Here is a 21,268-nt window from a genome sequence, read left to right as displayed (position 1 = left end):
GCGAAAATACAATATTTAGTCAAGTAGCTGTCGAACTCACAGAATGAAACTGAACGCAACGCAACGCAGCAAGACCGTATACTCGTAGCATCGTCACCCCACCGCCCGTGGCAAAGGCAGTGCACGTGGAATTGACAAGAAGAGCGGGGTATTCGTTGCGCTGAGAAGGATAGCACGCTTTTCTGTACCTCTCTTCGTTTTAACTTTCTGAGCGTGTTTTTAATCCAAACATATCATATCTATATATTTTTGGAATCAGGAACCGACAAGGAATAAGATGAAAGTGTTTTTAAATTGATTTCGAAAAAAAAATTTGATAATAATTTTTATATATTTAATTTTCAGAGCTTGTTTTTAATCCGAATATAACATATTTATTTGTTTTTGGAATCAGCAAATGATGGAGAATAAGATAAACGTAAATTTGGATGGTTTTATAAATTTTTATTTTTTTTTACAATTTTCCGATTTTTAATGACCAAAGTCATTAATTAATTTTTAAGCCACCAAGCTGAAATGCAATACCGAACCCCGGGCTTCGTCGAAGAGTACTTGACCAAAATTTCAACCAATTTGGTTGAAAAATGAGGGCGTGACAGTGCCGCCTCAACTTTCACGAAAAGCCGGATATGACGTCATCAAAGACATTTATAAAAAAAATGAAAAAAACGTTCGGGGATTTCATACCCAGGAACTCTCATGTCAAATTTCATAAAGATCGGTCCAGTAGTTTAGTCTGAATCGCTCTACACACACACACACACACACACACACACACACACGCACGCACACACACACGCACATACACCACGACCCTCGTTTCGATTCCCCCTCGATGTTAAAATATTTAGTCAAAACTTGACTAAATATAAAAAGAAACAAGTCGCGTAAGGCGAAATTACTACATTTAGTCCATCTTGAACACGCGGCCAGTACCGTGTAACTGGCCTTGAGACCGATCGATTCAAGGGGGGCAATCTCAGTCATCTGAAAGAGGGAAATCCAAACGCAATCCGCCTTGTTCGATTTTATGGGCTTGGACGATAGAGAAAAATAAGAAAAGCAAAAGCTGGAGTCCAGTCTGGACGAAACTGCTAACAAGAACGCAGAATTGATTTTTTCTGAGGTTTTTTTTTTAGCCGTAAGCGCCATTTCTCATTTCGAATTTCTCATAACTGCTGGCGGCTGCAGTGAAACCAACAAAGGGGCCTCACTCTGGAAGAGTTTCCTGCTCCGATAAACATGGCGCTTACGGCTAAAAAAAAAATCAGAAAAAATCAATTCTGCGTTCTTGATAGCAGTTTCGTCCAGACTGGACTCCAGCTTTTGCTTTTCTTATTTGTCTCTATCGTCCAAGCCCATAAAATCGAACAAGGCGGATTGCGTTTGGATTTCCCTCTTTCAAATCAAATCAAATCAAATCAAATTTTATTTTACGAGGGTTGTGGCATAAGCAATATAAACGAGCTTCTTTTCAACCAGCCCTCGCCCAGAGAGGGACTATTCTAGATGACTGAGATTGCCCCCCTTGAATCGATCGGTCTCAAGGCCAGTTACACGGTACTGGCCGCATGTTCAAGATGCATTTAGTCAAGCTGTGGAACTCACAGAATGAAACTGAACGTAGTCCGCCGCTAGTGCAAAAGGCAGTGAAAGTGACGAGCCTGTTTGGCGCGGTAGCGATTGCGCTGTGCTTCATAGCAGCTTTACTGTACCTCTCTTCGTTTTAACTTTCTGAGCGTGTTTTTAATCCAAAAATATCATATCTATATGTTTTTGGAATCAGGAACCGACAAGGAATAAGATGAAATAGTTTTTAAAACGATTTCGGAAATTTAATTTTGATCATAATTTTTATATTTTTAATTTTCAGAGCTTGGTTTTCTTTTGATTGAAAAATGAGGGTGTGACAGTGCCGCCTCAACTTAAGTTACTTTTACAAAAAGCCGGATATGACGTCATTAAAGACATTTATCGAAAAAAAAGAAAAAAACGTCCGGGGATATCATTCCCAGGAACTCTCATGTCAAATTTCATAAAGATCGGTCCAGTAGTCTGAATCGCTCTACACACACACACACACACACACACACACACGCACACACACACACATACACCACGACCCTCGTCTCGATTCCCCCTCTATGTTAAAACATTTAGTCAAAACTTGACTAAATGTAAAAAGGCTGAATGAAGTCAGTGTTCTCAATACAGGTCATTTTTTCTGCTTGAATGAACTGCGTTGGCAATCAATAGGAACAGCTCTTGACTAAATAGAAAATTTAAAAAATAAGTTAACTCAGGTGTATCAACAGAGAGGAACTCTAGTCACCGTTCAATAACTTACAAAAGGTCTTGCCAGGCCAGGCGTATCCTCTGAGATTAAGAGAAACTGATGTGAATTATTCACAGTTCAATGAGCGAAAAACTTGCTAAACAGCAAATCCAAAAGGGAAAAAGTTTCAGGTGTGTCACTAAGAGTAGCAGAAACTGTTCCGATGTACAATTTTCATTCAATTTTCTTTTCATGTTTGCTTGCTTTTCATTTAAACTGAACAATAGCCGCCATTTATATGTACTTTCTAGAAAACTGTAAACACCACTATAAGCATTATGCTTGTTGTTGTTTACTCAATATGCGTTTTTTGTAACTTGAATAATGCACAAACGTTGAATAAAACAGTTTAAGGCTGGAGAACACTTTGGAGGCCCAATTTCAAAGTGATTAGGTAGTTTTAAAAGTTACTTTTTCTGTTAGTTCAATGTTTGCTTTATCAGGAAAATACAAAATATAAAGGGCTTAACGCGCAAAATTTTAAGATAACGACTGAAGTTTAAGCATAGGTATCAGATTTTTTCACGCAAACACTACTGAATAAGTTGCAATATTGTATTGTGAAAATGTAAACAAAATAACAATCAGATGATCACAAACTGAAGAAGAGAAATAGGGAAGCAAAATAGAACATTAAACGTAGTGATTTTACTTGTGAATTCGGAAAAAAATCCTTTTGTATCCATTTTGAAGCTCAATTTGAAGCATGGAACACCAACAAACATTGATTAAAAGTGTTAAAGTGATTACAGTGTTCAGAAATAGTGTTAGATACCAAGTTGAGTTATCCCTCTTTACCAATTTAAAAAAAAATACACCTCTTAACGCGCAAAATTTTGAACTGTGATGCTTTTACTACCCCCACCCCCTTCCCATTTGTCAGAAAAGAGTGCATATTATCTTCCAAATAGAAAAGCAGGGTAGTCAGATGATCAAAAACTTAAGAAGAGAAAGAGGGAAGCAAAATAGAACATCCAACATAATGATTTAACTTGTGAATTATGAGAAAACTATTTTTTTTTACCCATTTGTGAAGCTTAATTTGAAACTTGGAACACAGACAAACATATATTAAAAGTGTTAAAGTGATTACAGTGTTCAGAAATAGTGTTAGATACCAAGTTGAGTTATCCCTCTTTACCACTGTTAAAAGAAATACACTTGTCGCGCAAAATCTTGAATTGTGATACTTTTACTTCCCCCACCCCCTACCCATTTTTTCAGAAAATAGTGCATAATTATTATCTACCAAATAGAAAAGCAGGGTAGTCAGATGATCAAAAACTGAAGAACAGAAATAGGGAAGCAAAATAGAACATCCAACATAGTGATTTAACTGGTGAATTCTAAAAAAAAAAACACTTTTTTTTACTCATTTTATTAGCTTAATTTAAAGCTTGGAACTGAAGACAGAAAAAAAAAATTAAAAGTGCTAAAGTGGTTACAGTGTTCAGAAATAGTGTTTGATACCAAGTTGAGTTATCCCTCTTCATCACAGTTGAAAGAACAACACCTCTTGTCGCGCAAAATCTTGAACTGTGATGCTTTTACTACCCCCACCCCCTACCCATTTTTCAGAAAAGAGTGCATATTATCTTTCAAATAGAAAAGCAGGGTAGTCAGATGATCAAAAACTTAAAGAAGAGAAAGAGGGAAGCAAAATAGAGCATCCAACATAATGATTTAACTTGTGAATTATTAAAAAACATTTTTTTAACCCATTTTTGAAGCTTAATTTGAAACTTGGAACACAGACAAACATAAATTAAAAGTGTTAAAGTGATTACAGTGTTCAGAAATAGTGTTAGATACCAAGTTGAGTTATCCCTCTTTACCAATTTAACAAAAAACCCACCTCTTAACGCGCAAAATTTTGAACTGTGTTGCTTTTACTACCCCCACCCCCTTACCATTTTTCAGAAAAGAGTGCATATTATCTTCCAAATAGAAAAGCAGGGTAGTCAGATGATCAAAAACTTAAGAAGAGAAAGAGGGAAGCAAAATAGAACATCCAACATAATGATTTAACTTGTGAATTATGAGAAAACTATTTTTTTTACCCATTTTTGAAGCTTAATTTGAAACTTGGAACACAGACAAACATAAATTAAAAGTGTTAAAGTGATTACAGTGTTCAGAAATAGTGTTAGATACCAAGTTGAGTTATCCCTCTTTACCACTGTTAAAAGAAATACACCTCTTGTCGGCCAAAATCTTGAACTGTGATACTTTTATTTCCCCCACCCCCTACCCATTTTTTCAGAAAAGAGTGCATATTATCTACCAAATAGAAAAGCAGGGTAGTCAGATGATCGCCGAACAGAGAGTCATAGACCTGCTTAACAGTACACCAAAGAAGCCGTTTTACCAAGTGTGTCAACTCCTGGTCGTGAAATGTGCTGGGGTAGTCAGACCCGAAGAGCAAATCAACAAGTCATATTGAGTAAATATGACCTCATTGAGTTTGTTTGTTTGTTTGTTTAACGCCCAGCCGACCACGAAGGGCCATATCAGGGCGGTGCCGCTGCTTTGACATAATAACGTGCGCCACACACAAGACAGAAGTCGCAGCACAGGCTTCATGTCTCACCCAATCACATTATTCTGACACCGGACCAACCAGTCCTAGCACTAACCCCATAATGCCAGACGCCAGGCGGAGCAGCCACTAGATTGCCAATTTTAAAGTCTTAGGTATGACCCGGCCGGGGTTCGAACCCACGACCTCCCGATCACGGGGCGGACGCCTTACCACACCTCATTGAGTAAATGATTGATTTCGCTGTTCACTGAGTTACACCGACTTGCTAAACAACCCACCAAACGGGAAGTTGTGTCAGGTGTATCAAACAAATGGAAATGATTGGGAATTATTCTAATTTGATCAGTGAGTCAAAGACTTACTAAACAAAGGGGGAAACATGTATACCGGGTGTGTTTACAAAGTGTAAGAGTTGCTGATCGAGACCTATTCGCCGTTATGTGCGTCTTTCTTTCTTTATTTGGTGTTTAACGTCGTTTTCAACCACGAAGGTTATATCGCGACGGGGTTATGTGCGTCCAGAACTTGATCAACAACAAATCAACAAAGCAGTTATGGCAGGTGTATCAACTGGGAAAAACTGATAGTGACTTCTTTGCAAAATAGAATAAAAAAAATTAAGTTATGCCAGGTGTGTCAGCAAAAATCAAGGACTGGTCGTGAATTGTTCGCCGGCCAGTGAGTCACAGCCTGACTTGCTGGACAGCATATCAGAAAAGAAGTTATACGTATATATGTACCAGATGTGTCAACTCTGTGCGTCCAGCAGTGAGCAAATCAGAAGTTACTTATGGTCTGCAAGATTAGGAGGAATTGACCGTGAGTCAAGTTCTAGTCGCCGCTTAGTGAGTCCACATATCAAGCAAAGAAAGTATGCCAATGTATAACTTGAAAGAAACAGATCTTGACTTATTGACAGACGAGAACTTCAAGGCATTAACTATTATTACTGGTTGTAGACTACTAGCAAACAAACCATAAAGCACATTCACGGGTTGCATGGGTACATGCATATGATCACAGGAAATTGCGTGCGAGGTGTTGACAAAGGAGAGATTCAGATTTAAACCCTGTTACAGTTCACGACCAGAAAATGTAGATTCAACGATCGCTTGCATGCACTCCAAATGATTATGTGGCTTGAAAATGTCAATACATCAACTTGCCTTTGTGTAAAGTTTGTTTTGAAAAGTTGTTGTCCCGTGGTTTTCGTTTATTACGGTATGCACTCAGTCCTCCTGAGGTGAATCAAACGCTAACAATTACAGCAGCAACAATATCCAAAACAAGAATGTGCGCACGTGGATGAATGTATGCGCGTGTGTGAGTGTGTGTGTGTGTGTGTGTAAGACCTTTATTTTGCTTAAACATTTGCGAGTTATGTTCAGTAACTTACCTTACTAAAACTCAAATTATCTAACATGCAATGCACTTATCTTTTCCCATTTAATGAAAATATACAGTCGTTGTCAGTGTGATTTCCACACATTGTCTTATTGTTCTCTTTTCTTTTTTTCCTTTCTTTGGCTTGTCTTTCTTCTTTCTTATTTGTAAGCTCTCGCGCCCTTACGAAAACGTTTCTATAAACTAAGGCAGTATTTTGGTTATCACCTCCCTATCTTTCTGTCCATTTGCACAAAGCTCTCGCGTTTTATGAACCACCTTTGTGGTTATGCAAATTTGCAATCAAAATACACCTTGTTATAGTAGAGCGTGTTCCAGTGTTTGGATTTGCTGTACTGTCTGTAGCAAGTAAATGACATCGGCTTGCAATGGACAGATCTGAGGTATGTAATGAGTATATATAGGAAGTTTGCATTCTGCTGTCTGCAATAAATTGCATTCAGTCAGAATAGTCCAGGTGTCAATAACATGGACATGTCAAGATGATTGAACCTCACTCGCTCCATGTGGGTTATGCATCTTTAGGCGCTAAAACTCGCTGTTGTCTATTAAATATATACGCCGACTACTTGCCAGGACTGACATGGGTCAACTTTACGTGCAGATTCAGCGACAACATTCATGTCCCACCCCCGTGTCACCATAGCGGCACGTAAACGACCTGGGTCATTCTGCCATAAGTTTAGGTGGCTGATTACATCTGATCACACACACACCTAGGTAGCGCGGCTCTTCCTGCTGCTAGCTGTCCACTGGGAGGAAGCGGCCTGAATTTTCCAGCAATGGGACAATACGTACAGTTTTGTAAATGGAGATGTAAAGTGCCTCTCTTCCTTTGTTAACGATCACATACATTACCACAGATATGTCCGGGATTTTACATTGACTAAATACATCCTTCCGCGTGTATACATACCCCATTCAACAGCCTGGCTACTTCCTCGTGGACATTTTCTGCTGAATAAAATTTGCTGATCGACAAAGGTGTCAGTTATGAAATCAATTCAGAAGAAACAAGTCGCGTAAGGCGAAATTACTACATTTAGTCAAGCTGTCGAACTCACGGAATGAAACTGAACGCACTGTATTTTTTCACCAAGACAGTACAGCTCGTCAATCCCCGCGTGAAGGAAATCGCTCACCTCCCACGTGCAAAACGTAGTGATATTGACAAGCCAGAATAGCGCGGTAGCGTATTTTGCTAAGCAGGAAAGCGCGCTTTTCTGTATTCTTGTTAACTTTTTGAGCTTGTTTTGAGTACAACCTATCATATCTAAATGTTTTTGGAATCAGGAAATGATAAAGAATAAGATGAAATCATTTTTGGATCGATTTCTTAAATTTTAATCGTAAGATAAATTAATCTATTTTCGTTAATTGTGATCACATTTTAAGAGTAAACATGACATATGTATATATTTTTAGATTCAGAATGTGATGAAGAATACGATGCAATAAATGTTAAATCTGTTTGCGGAAAATCGATTTTAATGACAACTTTAATGAGCAAACTCATTAGCTAATTTTTAAGCCTGAAATGCAATACCAAAGTCCGGGCTCGAAGATTACTTGACCAAACTTTCAACCAATTCGATTGAAAAATGAAAGCGTGACAGTGCTGCCTTAACTTTCACGAAAAGCCGGATATGACGTCATCACAGACATTTATAAAAAAAAAATGAAAAAAAGGACTGGAGATACCATACTCAGGATCTCTCATGTCAAGTTTCACGAAGATCGGTCCAGTCGTTTTCTCTGAATCGCTCTACACACACACACACACACACACACACATACACCACACCCTCGTCTCGATTCCCCCTCTACGTTAAAACATTTAGTCAAAACTTGACTATATGTAAAAAAAAAAAGTCACACTGAACAGAAAGCAGCTAGCTAGGCTGTAATTGTTTGGTATGTGACCAAGTAGAAGGATGCTCGTATTCTAGGTAAAAGTCTACGGGAACAGAATCGATCGATATCGATGTACGATTTCGTCTGCATGGGAAGAAAACTGTATTTAACTGACGCTGTATTGTAATATGAATCATGTCTTCTTCTAAGCCTACATCAAAGAAATCCCAAGAAGCATTGACCTCAGAGGATCCTGAGGTTCACTCTGATTGAACAAACACAACTGTTATACCTGAGATTCCCTTTGGTGTATTTAAGAGAGAGAGAGGGAGAGGGAGAGATGGAGATCAAATCAAATCAAATAAAATCAAATCAAATCAAACCAAATTTTATTTTACGAGGGTTGTGGCAAAAGCAATAATACAAATTAGCTTCTTTTCAACCAGCCCTCGCCAAGAGAGGGACTACTCTAATCGTTTATATACATGTATGTAAATCATTTACAAAAGATAAACAAAAGTAAAATTGTTTTTTAAAAAGGCAGAAAAACAATTTACAGGAGAGAGAGAGAGAGAGAGAGAGAGAGAGAGAGAGAGAGAGAGAGAGAGAGAGAGAGAGAGAGAGAATTGAATTGAACTTTATTTAACAAAGAGAAAGAGAAAGAGAGAGAGAGAGACAGAGAGAGACAGAGAGAGACAGAGACACACACACACACACACACACACACACACACACACACACACAGTGAGAGAGTGTGTGTATGTGTGTCTCCGTCTCGTTCGTCCGTCCGTCCGTCCCTCTCTCTCTCTCTCTCTCTCTCTCTCTCTCTCTCTCTCTCTCTCTCTCTCTCTCTCTCTCTCTCTCTCTCTCTTGGTCGGTGCGTGCGTGCGTTTGTGGGTCTGTTTGCCTGCCTGCCTTTCTGCCTGCATATAAGCCGGCCTGTTTTTTGGTGTTGAGACATTGTACCTAGACTTGTACTTTTTACATTTTGTCAAGTTTTGACTAAATGTTTTAAAGGTACTGAACTTGTCAAATCCAGGTGCACGGAGCCCCTGGGGCTTTTAGTCATACCTCAGGCAGCTATCCTGACTTGCACCCAAAGAGTCAAGAACTGCGCTTTTTTTACGAATTAATTTCGTACTCGGACCCGGCTGGTCTTGACCTATTTTTTGGATCTAAATTTAGATCGGGTAGATCACCACATCATGCACAAAAAGACACGTCACGAGCAAACTATGTCAGACGTCATCATGAGTTTGTGTAAAACAAAATGGAGGCCGGAATCACTCAGTTGAATCGAACTCCGACCAAACACCACGTAATAACTAGGTTAATTTATGCACTCGCGTGAACAAGAAACTGTCGAGCTTCACAGATGTCGTCGTTGGGTAGTTTTGGGTTTGTTTTACAACCATAGGAGGATTTTTGAACTGTAAATGCACTCAGCTGCAACAAAAACGCAAAACGAAGGCTGTGAGCTGCACTGTGCCTTTAACGTAGAGGGGGGAATCGAGACGAGGGTCGTGGTGTATGCGTGTATGTGTGTGTGTGTGTAGAGCGATTCAGAGAAAACTACTGAACCGATCTTCATGAAACTTGACATGAAAGATCCTGAGTATGGTATCTCCAGATGTTGTTTTCATTTTTTTGATAAATAGCTTTGATGACGTCATATCCGGCTTTTTGTGAAAGTTGAGGCGGCACTGTCACGCTCTCATATTTCAACCAAATTGGTTTTAATTTTGCTCTTAAAATGTGATCACAATTAACGAAAATAGATTAATTAGTCTTACCATAAAAATTTAAGAAATCGATCCAAAAATGATTTCATCTTATTCTTTATCATTTCCTGATTCCAAAAACATATACTAAGATATGATAGGTTGTATTCAAAACAAGCTCCGAAAGTTAACAAGAATATAGAAAAGCGCGCTTTCCTGCTCAGCACAATACGCTACCGCGCTATTCTGGCGTGTTAATTTCAGTTTTGCACGTGGAAGGTGAACGATTTCCTTCTCGCGGGGATTGACGAAGCTGTACTGTCTTGGTGAAAAAGTACAGTGCGTTCAGTTTCATTCCGTGAGTTCGACACCTTGACTAAATGTAGTAATTTCGCCTTACGCGACTTGTTTATGATTTGTTTAAGTTTATCTTACCTGAATTAGGAAGATGAAGAAGAAGATGAGGCAGCTCATCCAGGAAGGCACGAGAGGCATCAACGATGTTCGTGTTCTTTCCCCACTTTACCCAGCAGCTCACAGTTCTATATCCAGGTTTTCACACACTTTGCTCGACAGCTCTCACAACTTACAGTATAGTATCAACTCAGCAACTCAAGAGTACTTACTAAACGATGGAAGTTGCAATCAACCTTTCTTTCTGCACCATGACTCTCTCTGATGCTAATGAATCCCTCAAAGACCCACGTCAGGCCGGTAAGAGTTCAAAGCCCAAACACCGTAAGTCAACTGCAGTTAACTTTCTCAGGTCTGCAGCACAAACTAGACACTCTGTTGCTGCTTGAATTCTGAATCCAAGAAAAAACGCCGCTCAGCTCTAGCACTGGTACAGTCTGTCAAATACGTCCGCACAGCACAATTTCTGGGAAACCGTGATCAGCACCAATTGCAAGGACCGGTATTGAACTAAAGCTAGGCACGTTTCGGTTTGGGCTGCAACACTAATGAGTAGCTCTCGACTTGATTCACTCAGTCCGCTGCAGGAACGTACCTTTTGAACTCAGTTTCCTTGCGCAATCACAGTTTTGCTTTGTTCTGTTTTGTTTTGATTTATTCTTCTATGTCTTGTGTCACTGGAGCTAATTAAATTGACACGCTAATTCTACATGGTAATTTAATCACAATTTGGGTAGCTTATTCTCTTTAAATGATTTTGTTTTTATTCCAACATCATGCTGATTTCTGGTACTACGTATACGTATTGTCCTATTCTTGACTTTTTAAAAGCAGCTGTTAGCACGACACGTGATTCTGCACTCGGCACGCTTTTTCCTCCTGCAATCAATGTTCTTTCATTTGGAAAAGTTGTATTTCCCATTTGCTCTTTTTACTTTAGTTTTATCCCGCGTGACTTTCCTCAGCGAACAACACAGGATACAGTGCTTCTTGGAATCCACACCGAGAGCAAGAACACTTCTGTCTGGTTACTTGCAGACGACGGTAATAATGCAAGGTCACGTGTTATCCTAAAAGAAAAAGCACTCTTTGTCGAAGAAACAGTTCCGCTTTCAAGAAGTAAATACTGAGGGGTTTTCTTCGCGGTAGCAGTCACTGTGTTTTTATCTCTCCACCCGCACGGTCCCAAGCACAACCGGACTGTGGTAGCGTTACACTTTAGCTGCCTTGACGGGACTATCTACCCCGGGTGGTGGCCGCGTGCAGTGTGTGAACGGAAGCAGTCTCTATAAGTCTCGGCTGTCGCCTTTGGGTGCTTCGCGGAGTCAAGTGTGAATTGAGTGAATGAGGGCCTTGGTGATAAACTGGGGCTTGGTTCGGTTTGTTTTGTTTGGATGGTTGGTTGGGTGGCTGATTATTTCGTGCGAAGTGTTCAGGTCATGCACTTTCCTGTCGCAGTACAAAGCACTGAACGTGTGCGTACGTGGTGTGTGTGTGTGTGTGTGAGCATCTCTCTCTCTCTCTCTCTCTCTCTCTCTCTCTCTCTCTCTCTCTCTCGCTCTCTTTCTCTAACTGTTCTTTTGCATTTAGTCAAGTTTTGACTAAATGTTTTAACATGGACGGGGAATCGAGACGAGGGTCGTGGTGTGTGTGTGTGTGTGTGTGTGTGTGTGTGTGTGTGTGTGTTTGTGTTTCTGTCTGTCTGTGTGTGTGTGTGTGTCTGTGTCTGTGTGTCTGTGTCTGTGTGTGTCTGTGTCTCTGTCTGTGTGTGTTGAGCGATTCAGACAAAACTACAAGACCGATCTTCATGAAACTTGACATGAGAGTTCTTGAGAATGATATCCCCACATGTTTTTGTCCAATTTGTTTTTTTATAAATGTCTTTGATGACGTCATATCCGGCTTTTTTGTGAAAGTTGAGGCGGCACTGTCACGCTCTCATTTTTCAACCAATTTGATTGATATGTTGGTCAAGTAATCTTCGACGAAGCCCGGATTTTGTTATTGCATTTCAGCACGGAGGATTAAAAATTAATTAATGAGTTTGCTAATTAAAGTTGTCATTAAAATCGATTTTTCGCAAACAGATTTAAAATTGATTGCATCGTATTCCTAATTAAATTCTGAATCTGAAAATATATTACATATGTCCTGTTTACTCTTAAAATGTGATCACAGTTAACGAAAATATATTAATTAGTACTAAGATTAAAATTTAAGAAATCGATCCAAAAATGATTTCATCTTATTTTGTATCATTTCCTGATTCAAAAAACATATAGATATGATAAGTTGTATTCAAAGCAAGCTCAGAAAGTTAAAACGAATATAGAAAAGCGCGCTTTAATTCCTGCTTAGCGCAATACACTACCGTGCTATTCTGGCTTGTCAATTTCACTTCGTTTTGCACGTGAAAAATGAGCTATTTCCTTGTCGCGGAGATTTACGAAGCTGAATTGTCTTGGTGAAAAAAATGCAGTGCGTTCAGTTTCATTCCGTGAGTTCGACAGCTTGACTAAATGTAGTAGTTTCGCCTTACGCGACTTGTTACATTTTAATTTAGTCAAGTTTTTGATGGTGTGTGTGTGTGTGTGTGTGTGTGTGTGTGTGTGTGTGTGTGTGTGTGTATGGCATTCCGTTTGTCAAATAATTATTTGGATACTTTTTCATGTTTTTTTCACCAGTTTTAGCTAAATAATCATTATTTAGAAGCTCATGTGCTAAATAAGTAATTGTTTATAAACAATGTAAAACAATTCTAAATAATTTATTTTTTACGTAAACCATTCATTATTTACCTAAACAATTCATTGTTTACGTAAATAATTCATTGTTTACGTAAATAATGATTTATTTAGCAACATTGCTGATTGTTTACAAACAATGTAAAATACGTCTAAATAATATATTGTTTAGGAAAAGCAGTTTTCATTATTTAGGGGAATCAAGAATTGACTTCCAAGCTTTATTTTTTTTCTTTGTGTATATACTATAATTCAATACAACGTATCTCCAAACATTATTTGTCAGAAAATGTTCGTAAATTTGTTTGAATCCTAGAAACCCCTAAATAATGGAAAATGTGTTGGCTAAACAATGAATTGTTTAGGGAAAGCAGTTTTCATTATTTAGGGGAATCAAGAATTGACTTCTAAGCTTCATTTGTTTTCTTTGTGTATATACTATAATTCAATACAAGGTATCTCCAAACATTATTTATCAGAAAATGTTCGTAAATTTGTTTGAATCCAAGAAACCCCTAAATAATGGAAAATGTGTTGGCTAAACAATTCATTGTTTACGTAAATAATTCATTGTTTACGTAAATAATGATTTATTTAGCAACATTGCTGATTGTTTACAAACAATGTAAAATACGTCTAAATAATATATTGTTTACGTAAACAATGAATTGTTTAGGTAAATAATGAATGGTTTACGTAACAAAAAAATTATTTAGAATTATTTTACATTGTTTATAAACAATTAATTATTTAGCACATGAGCTTCTAAATAATGATTATTTAGCTAAAACTGGTGAAAAAAACATGAAAAAGTATCCAAATAATTATTTGACAAACGGAATGCCATATGTATGTGTGTGTGTGTGTGTGTGTGTGTGTGTGTGCCGCCGGGTGCGGAGCGTGCACAGCATTTCCTAAAACTTTGTGTGAAGATGTTTGTTTGATTGTTTGTTTGCTTAACGCCCAGCCGACCACGAAGGGCCATATCTGGGCGGTGCTGCTTTGACATATAACGCCGTGCGCCACACACAAGACAGAAGTCGCAGCACAGGCTTCATGTCTCACCCAGTCACATTATTCTGACACCGGACCAACCAGTCCTAGCACTAACCCCATAATGCCAGACGCCAGGCGGAGCAGCCACTAGATTGCCAATTTTAAAGTCTTAGGTATGACCCGGGGTTCGAACCCACGACCTCCCGATCACGGGGCGGACGCCTTAATTACCACTAGGCCAACCGTGCCGGTTGTGTGAAGATGTTCATGAAACTTTGCGTGAGAGTTTCCAAATAATAACCCCAAATGTTTCTTTCGTTTTTTCGATAAGTGTCTTTGATGTCGTCATGTCCGCCATTTTGCAAAAGTTGAGGTCGCACTGTGGTGACCTCATTGTTTAAGCAAAGTGATTGAAACGTTTGTCAAACATTCTTTGACTCAGTCCAGACTACGGGTTTGCATTTCAGCTCGAAAACTTCAATTCGTTAGTCAATCAAATAATTAGTTATGTGCGTTCGAATTCAATAGAATGTTCACGAACATTTAAAAAACAACCCGCGTAAGGCCGAATTACTATATTTAGTCAAGCTGTGGAACTCACAGAATGAAACTGAACGCACTGCATTTTTTTCTCACAATGACCGTAGTCCGCCGCTTGTGCATAACGGAGTGAAACTGACGAGCCTGTTCAGCGCGGTAGTGGTTTCGCTGTGCTGCATAGCACGCTTTGCTGTACCTCTCTTCGTTTTAACTTTCTGAACGTGTTTTTAATCCAAACATATCATATCTATATGTTTTTGGAATCAGGAACCGACAAGGAATAAGATGAAATTGTTTTTAAATCGATTTGGGAAATTTAATTTTGATCATAATTTTTATATTTTTAATTTTTAGAGCTTGTTTTTAATCCAAATATAACATATTTATATTTTTTTGGAATCAAGAAATGATGTACAATAAGGTGAACGTAAATTTGGATCGTTTTATATAAAAAAAAAGTTTATTACAATTTTCAGATTTTTAATGACCAAAGTCATGAATTAATTTTTAAGCCACCAAGCTGAAATGCAATACCAAAGTCCGGCCTTCGTCGAAGATTGCTTTACAAATATTTCAATCAAATCAAAATTTGATTGAAAAATGAGGGTGTGACAGTGCCGCCTCAACTTTTACAAAAAGCCGGATATGACGTCATCAAAAGTATTTATCGAAAAAAAGAAAAAAACGTCCGGGGATATCATTCCCAGGAACTCTCATGTCAAATTTCATAAAGATCGGTCCAGTAGTTAAACGTTTGGTCTGAATCGCTCTACACACACACACGCACAGACACAGACACACACACACACACACACACACACACACACACACACACACACACACCGTGATACACCACGACCCTCGTCTCGATTCCCCCTCTATGTTAAAACATTTAGTCAAAACTTGACTAAATGTAAAAATGATTGTATTGTATTCCGTATCAATTCCCGAATCTAAAATATATACGTATGAAATTGTCCTCAGCGTGAAACTCGGTTTATGCAAATTACGTCTAATGTTGGCATGCTTCGCTGAGACCCCGGTACGCAGCTCTACCCGTCTCGATTTACGGGTTTCGGCTAGCCAGGTTTTAATAGTTTCGACGATCATTGTGAATGATCCCAGGTTTTCCGACAGTATCGATCTTTTGGTTTCAGATCAACACATTGACTAAGTGTTTTGATATCGCTTAACGCGACCTGTTTTGATATGAATTTGTGTGTATCAATATAATCATGGGATTTTAGAGTTGTCTCTCTCGCGGAGAAGGCTAGTTGAAAAAAAGCTCGCTTTTATGCTAATGCCACAACATTCGTAAATAAACATGTATCTTATCTGCGCTTGTCGCATGTGCCGGTGTGTGTGTGTGTGTGTGTGTGTCAGTGTGTGTGTCAGTGTGTGTGTGTCACAGTATGTGTGTGTGTGTTTGTCCGTGTGTGTGTGTGTGTGACTGTGTGTGTGTGGTATGTCACAGTGCCTAGCACTAATTCACTCTGTGGGAACGCACGCGTGTTGGTGTGTTGGTGTCTGTGCAGAGTGCATGGAGAGTATAAGTTGCGTGCGTATTCCATGAACTTGAATTATCGGTAAGGGGCTCCGCTCACATATGTAACTTCAGCAGGACCGACAACGCACTGCAGATTATCCCAGCCCGCTACACGTTGCATGAAAGGAAAACAGGCCAAGTAGATCTACTCGTCATAATCCCTATCGCGGCATAAATAATAGGCAGTGTCGTCTGTGCCGCTGAAACTGCGCAGGTATATTCTGCCCATGCCCATAATGATTCACTTTTCGTTTAAATACGGACACGAAGTAAACAGTAACCTCTGTGCGCCCAATTGTCAATCCCCCAAATCCCCCTTCCCTCCCCATCTGTCCTCTTTAGTCGACTTGCTACTCACCGTCACTCTGTGGTTTTTAGTCTGGTCCATTTATGTGATATTTGTTTATCAGGTCGATTTGCTCAAGAGTTCTCGGCTCGATATCCTTGCCAGGTGATTTATCTGCAGCGGTCGTCTTTACTCTGACGCTCGTTGGCTCACGAAGTGTAGCCTATGCGATCGTAACTTTGTCTGTCGAGTGTGCGTTTGTGCGTGTGTGCGTGTGTGTGTGCGTGTGTGTGTGTGTATGTCTGTGGTAGAAACTTTAACATTTCCGAGTCTATGTGTGAGTGGTTATCCAAGACTATGGATAAAGCTCGCATAAGATTACGTCACGGTCAAAAGTGTTTGACGTCAATTAATGCATCATGACGGCATGCCTCCCTGTAGTCTTTCTCTCTCGCGTGGTGTGTGTGGTCTCGGTCATTGTTATTTTGAGCGGGCCGAGACTATTTGGCAGTCGTGTCCCTGTAAGTAGGCTACATGCAGACACAGACAGATCTAGATCTAGTGTCTCTCTTTCTTGCACAGTGTCACCTAAGCTTACTGTGTGTGTGGGTGTGTATGTGTGACGGAGTGATTGAGTTTGTGTTACTGTTTGTCTATTTCTTACGTGAGCCTTGAAGGCTTCGCCTCTTGTTTTCTTGACTTTTTTAACACCTCCCCTTTTACACACACACACACACACACAAGAAAGAGGCACTATAACCACACACACACACAGGTGCATTCACACACGCACGCACAGAAACACACACAGCAGTATACTGAAGGTGAGACCGACAAACGTGCACACACACACACACACACACACACACACACACACACACACACACACACGCACACCAAGAGAGGGAGAGAGGGGCACGCACGCACATACACACACACATACAGACGAAAATACACACACCAGGGGCGGACGAGGGGGGGGGGGGCACAGGGGGCACGTGCCCCCCCCCCCCCGGAAAAATAAAAAAAAAATAAAAAGAAGAAGAAAAAAAAAAGATTTTTCTATGCTGATTCTATGACCATTTCTAAGTTCAAATGGCACCAGATGGCACCATTTTGCTTCTTTGGGCAAAAAAAATTTCCGGGGGGGGGGGCATGCCCCCAGACCCCCCTAGCACAATTCGGGCGCTTCGCGCCCATCACATTCACTTTCGATTCAAAGTGCCCCCCCCCTTACAAAGCAACTGATCCGCCCCTGCACACTCACACACAGAAATACACACTCACACACACAGAATTTCACACACACAGAATTACACACACCAAAACTCACACACCTCCAATTCAAAGTGAATTTTTACTATCTAAAAACAACATATGCCAAAGAAAACACCAATGCAATCAGTCACAGAATGACATGGAAGAAGAGCATAGAAAATAAAGAAGCAGCTGGTGCAACATGTTTGCATAGAAAAGTAATTAATTAAACAAAGCTATATAACTTCAATGAGAACAGAAACAGCTACAAAAAGATGCCGGAAATGTCATAAATATTTGTTTTTTAACAAACAGCAAAAAGAATTATGCAAGTAAGTCAAAACACAAAATTGCTTCAAAAGTTGTTCAAAACAAACATTTTACAGGCGTTTCACATTTCAGAAATCACACCATGGCACTTGGTAAATCATCATTTAATTGGTTTTTTTAATTCAAAACACTGCATGGGAGATGGCAATGAGGGACTTGTCAGTTACTGTTTTACTATCTAAAAAAAATGTTCTTCAACATGTAATTCTTCGGTGCAAAAGCCTAAAAACAGGGCTTGTTACGCAGAGGTTATATGCCGAGTCTCAGTACATGATTATTAAAAATAATGGTCGAAGTTGGCGGATCATGAAAAATGCGAGCTTCAGCAAGCTTTTTCATGACCGCGAACTGAGACCATTAATTTTGATAATCACTGAGACGAGGTATGTAACCTCTTTATTCCTCCTTTCTTCAGTTATTCAAAGAAAAGAGGAGTTTTTGTGCGAAAGTTTGATCGAATCATATTCACCCAACCATTCTACCTGCGCAGGCGATCGATTAATGCGCGGTTGTATAGTTCCGTGCAAATCATTCAATTCTGTTAACACTTCTTGTCAGTTTCCATGTTTTGAACTAAAAATCAAGTACACTGTTATGTCGTCATTCTGCTGTGGCGGTAAAGGCAGATAGTGTGTGTTCTGTTCATGTTTTGGTATCGCTCAGGAAATGTTCTTTCCTCGAACGTGACTAGCAGACGAAGTTTTACACCCGTGTTCCAACGTTAAAAACTGTATGAAGTTCAGTTTTCTGGGGCAAAATAGTGTATGAAACCGCTGCATGTTATTAAAGTTGATTAAATGTTTGCAATTGATTGCGTGTGATCTGTTTATAAAATGAAATATTGTTGAAAACTGACCGTCGGATTGCAGTCTTGTCGATGCAGCCGAAATCTGGGAGGGGAACTACTCGTGTCGCTAGACTAAGTATGAGTTACTTTTCCTTGGACTCTTGCTAGCGATAAACGATTGTGCACGGCAGATCACAGGCGGAAGGTATCGTTCACTAGTCTTTCTATGTAAGTAGTGGTCCAGTGAACGATACCTTCCGCCTGTGGCGGGCACATCTGAATTCAGAAAACAACCAAACTCATGGATTTTATATTGAGATTCATGTGTTCAAGCCTGTAGTTGCTGGTTTAAATGCGGTATGGTAGTATACAATATTGTTTGCTCCAGAAATGTATATTTTGTACATTAGAGTCAGTGTTCTGAACTTTTGAGTCGCAAAAAGTAGATCCACAATGTGTACAGTCTCTACCCATGAGCTATCGAGGATTCAGGCCCGTTGTTGGGTAAGTGATTTTGGCTGTTGGGTAAGTTCTACCGAAAAATAACTAGCCCTACAAGTTTACAGAGAGAAAGAAGCAGAGGGGGAAATAAAGTGACATATTTTGCAACAAGGCAAAGAGATTTTGCAACAAAAGCGTTTTTGCCTTTACCCATCTAGCGTCACATTAATATCAATAGGACAAGCTGTCTGGGATCTATCCAGACGGAAAAAACAGCCTTTAACTTTGAGTGAAAAGTTTGGGCTCACCATCTCAGATCTGGCCATATATGTATAATACCAAAACCTCAACTTGGTCACATGCAAACAAAATTAACATTCTGAATGCTAGCTGTGGTCAGTTTGAACTTTTTTTTATGAATTAATTTTGTACACAATTATTTCAGGGGCGGAGCAGTTAAGCCAGAGGGGGGGGGGGGGGGGGTTACAACCTGGGGTCCAGGGGTAGACCCCTTGTGGGGTACATGGGCAATGCCCCGTTGGGGGGTCTCGGGGGCTTTGCCCCCCAGAAGCTGAAGAGTTTTAGCTATTTTATGAACAATTTAAATAAATTTTATGGCTTATCCTTGATTTTAAACATGATCAACTGGTGTCAGCAGCCACTCATTATTGGCTCACGTAAGTGTAGCCTATGCGATGCTAAACTTTGTCTGTCTGTGCGTGTGTATGTGTGTGTGTGTGTATGTGTGTGATAGAAACTTTAACATTTGACTAAACACCGAAATACTAATTTTACTTGGTTATTATCCAAGCAACAGCTTCAAAATATTGAAGCAATGATCAACATTTCGTCGGCACGTATGTAGTTAAAGTGTGTAACCAAAGAAAATGGGTGGTGGGGGGTTTTGGGGGGTTAAAAACAGGTGACAGGGTTGTGTCGTGTGTGGTATGTAGACCAGGTCAGGGGTCAAGGTTAGGTCAGCTCGCGTGAAGGATTGTGGTATAGATACAGTTATCACCGAGCTGCAGTTCGCCGATTCGGAGAAGACGATTTCACATTGTTCGGTTTCGTAGCTCCAGAAAAATAGATAAAGAAGATACCAAAGGAGATTTCCTACAGGTTAATCTGCACATCGTGTTTCCAGTGTCTGCGCGAGGAAGCGCTGTCGAAACCTGCACAGCGTGTTTCCAGTGTCTGCGCGAGGGAGCGCTGTCGAAAGCGCAGTGTCGATCTGGCCATTTGGCAGTCGTGTCCCCGTAAGTAGGCTACAGACAGACAGATCTAGATCTAGTGTCTCGCACTCTTGCACCGTGTCACCTAGCTTACTGTGTGTGTGTGTGTGTGTATGTGTGACGGAGTGACGGAGTTTGTGTTACCGTTTGTTGATTTCTTACGTGAGCCTTGAAGGCTTCGCCTCTTGACTCTTGTTTCTTTTAAAGTTAGTATTCTTTCTTTTCTTTATTTGGTGTTTAACGTCGTTTTCAACCACGAAGGTTATATCGCGACGGGGAAAGGGGGGGAGATGGGATAGAGCCACTTGTTAATTGTTTCTTGTTCACAAAAGCACCAATCAAAAAATCGCTCCAGGGGCCTGCAACGTAGTACAATATATCACCCTACTGGGAGAATGCAAGTTTCCAGTACAAAGGACTTAACATTTCTTATATACTGCTTGACTAAAATCTTTACAAACATTGACTATATTCTATACAAGAAACACTTAACAAGGGTAAAAGGAGAAACAGAATCCGTTAGTCGCCTCTTACGACATGCTGGGGAGCATCGGGTAAATTCTTCCCCCTAACCCGCGGGGGGTAAAGTTAGTATTAATTTTTGTTTTGTTGACAGGGTGGGGGGGGGGGGGGGGGGTGGGGGGGGGGGGGGGTCCGGAACCCCTGTATTTTATCACAAAATTCCCACTGTGCACAGAGAGCATCCAGACTGTTTACTTTTGGTATGTGACCAAGTGGAGGGATTGGTCTTATCCCATGTAAAAACATGGCCAGATCCTAGATGGTGAGCTGAACTGTTAACATAAGAAAGAGTGTGCCTTTATCATATCCAACTCAAG

General features: G+C 39.9%; 1 protein-coding gene across 1 annotated transcript in view; it reads right to left on the bottom strand.

The window, feature by feature from the left end:
• Positions 1-11,527, bottom strand: part of LOC138982389 (uncharacterized) — a 52,809-nt gene extending 41,282 nt beyond the window's left edge. Inside the window, exons 1-2 of the mRNA XM_070355655.1 lie at positions 10,866-11,527; positions 10,292-10,603 (exon numbers count right to left, since the gene is read on the bottom strand). Of these exons, the coding sequence (XP_070211756.1) occupies positions 10,292-10,351 (60 nt within the window). The 5' untranslated portion in view covers positions 10,352-10,603; positions 10,866-11,527. The remainder of the gene's footprint in view (positions 1-10,291; positions 10,604-10,865) is intronic.
• Positions 11,528-21,268: the final 9,741 nt, after the last annotated feature.

This window comes from Littorina saxatilis, linkage group LG12 (assembly GCF_037325665.1).
Source record: "Littorina saxatilis isolate snail1 linkage group LG12, US_GU_Lsax_2.0, whole genome shotgun sequence".
Classification (NCBI taxonomy): Eukaryota; Metazoa; Mollusca; class Gastropoda; order Littorinimorpha; family Littorinidae; genus Littorina; species Littorina saxatilis.
This window is presented reverse-complemented; position numbering and strand designations above follow the sequence as displayed.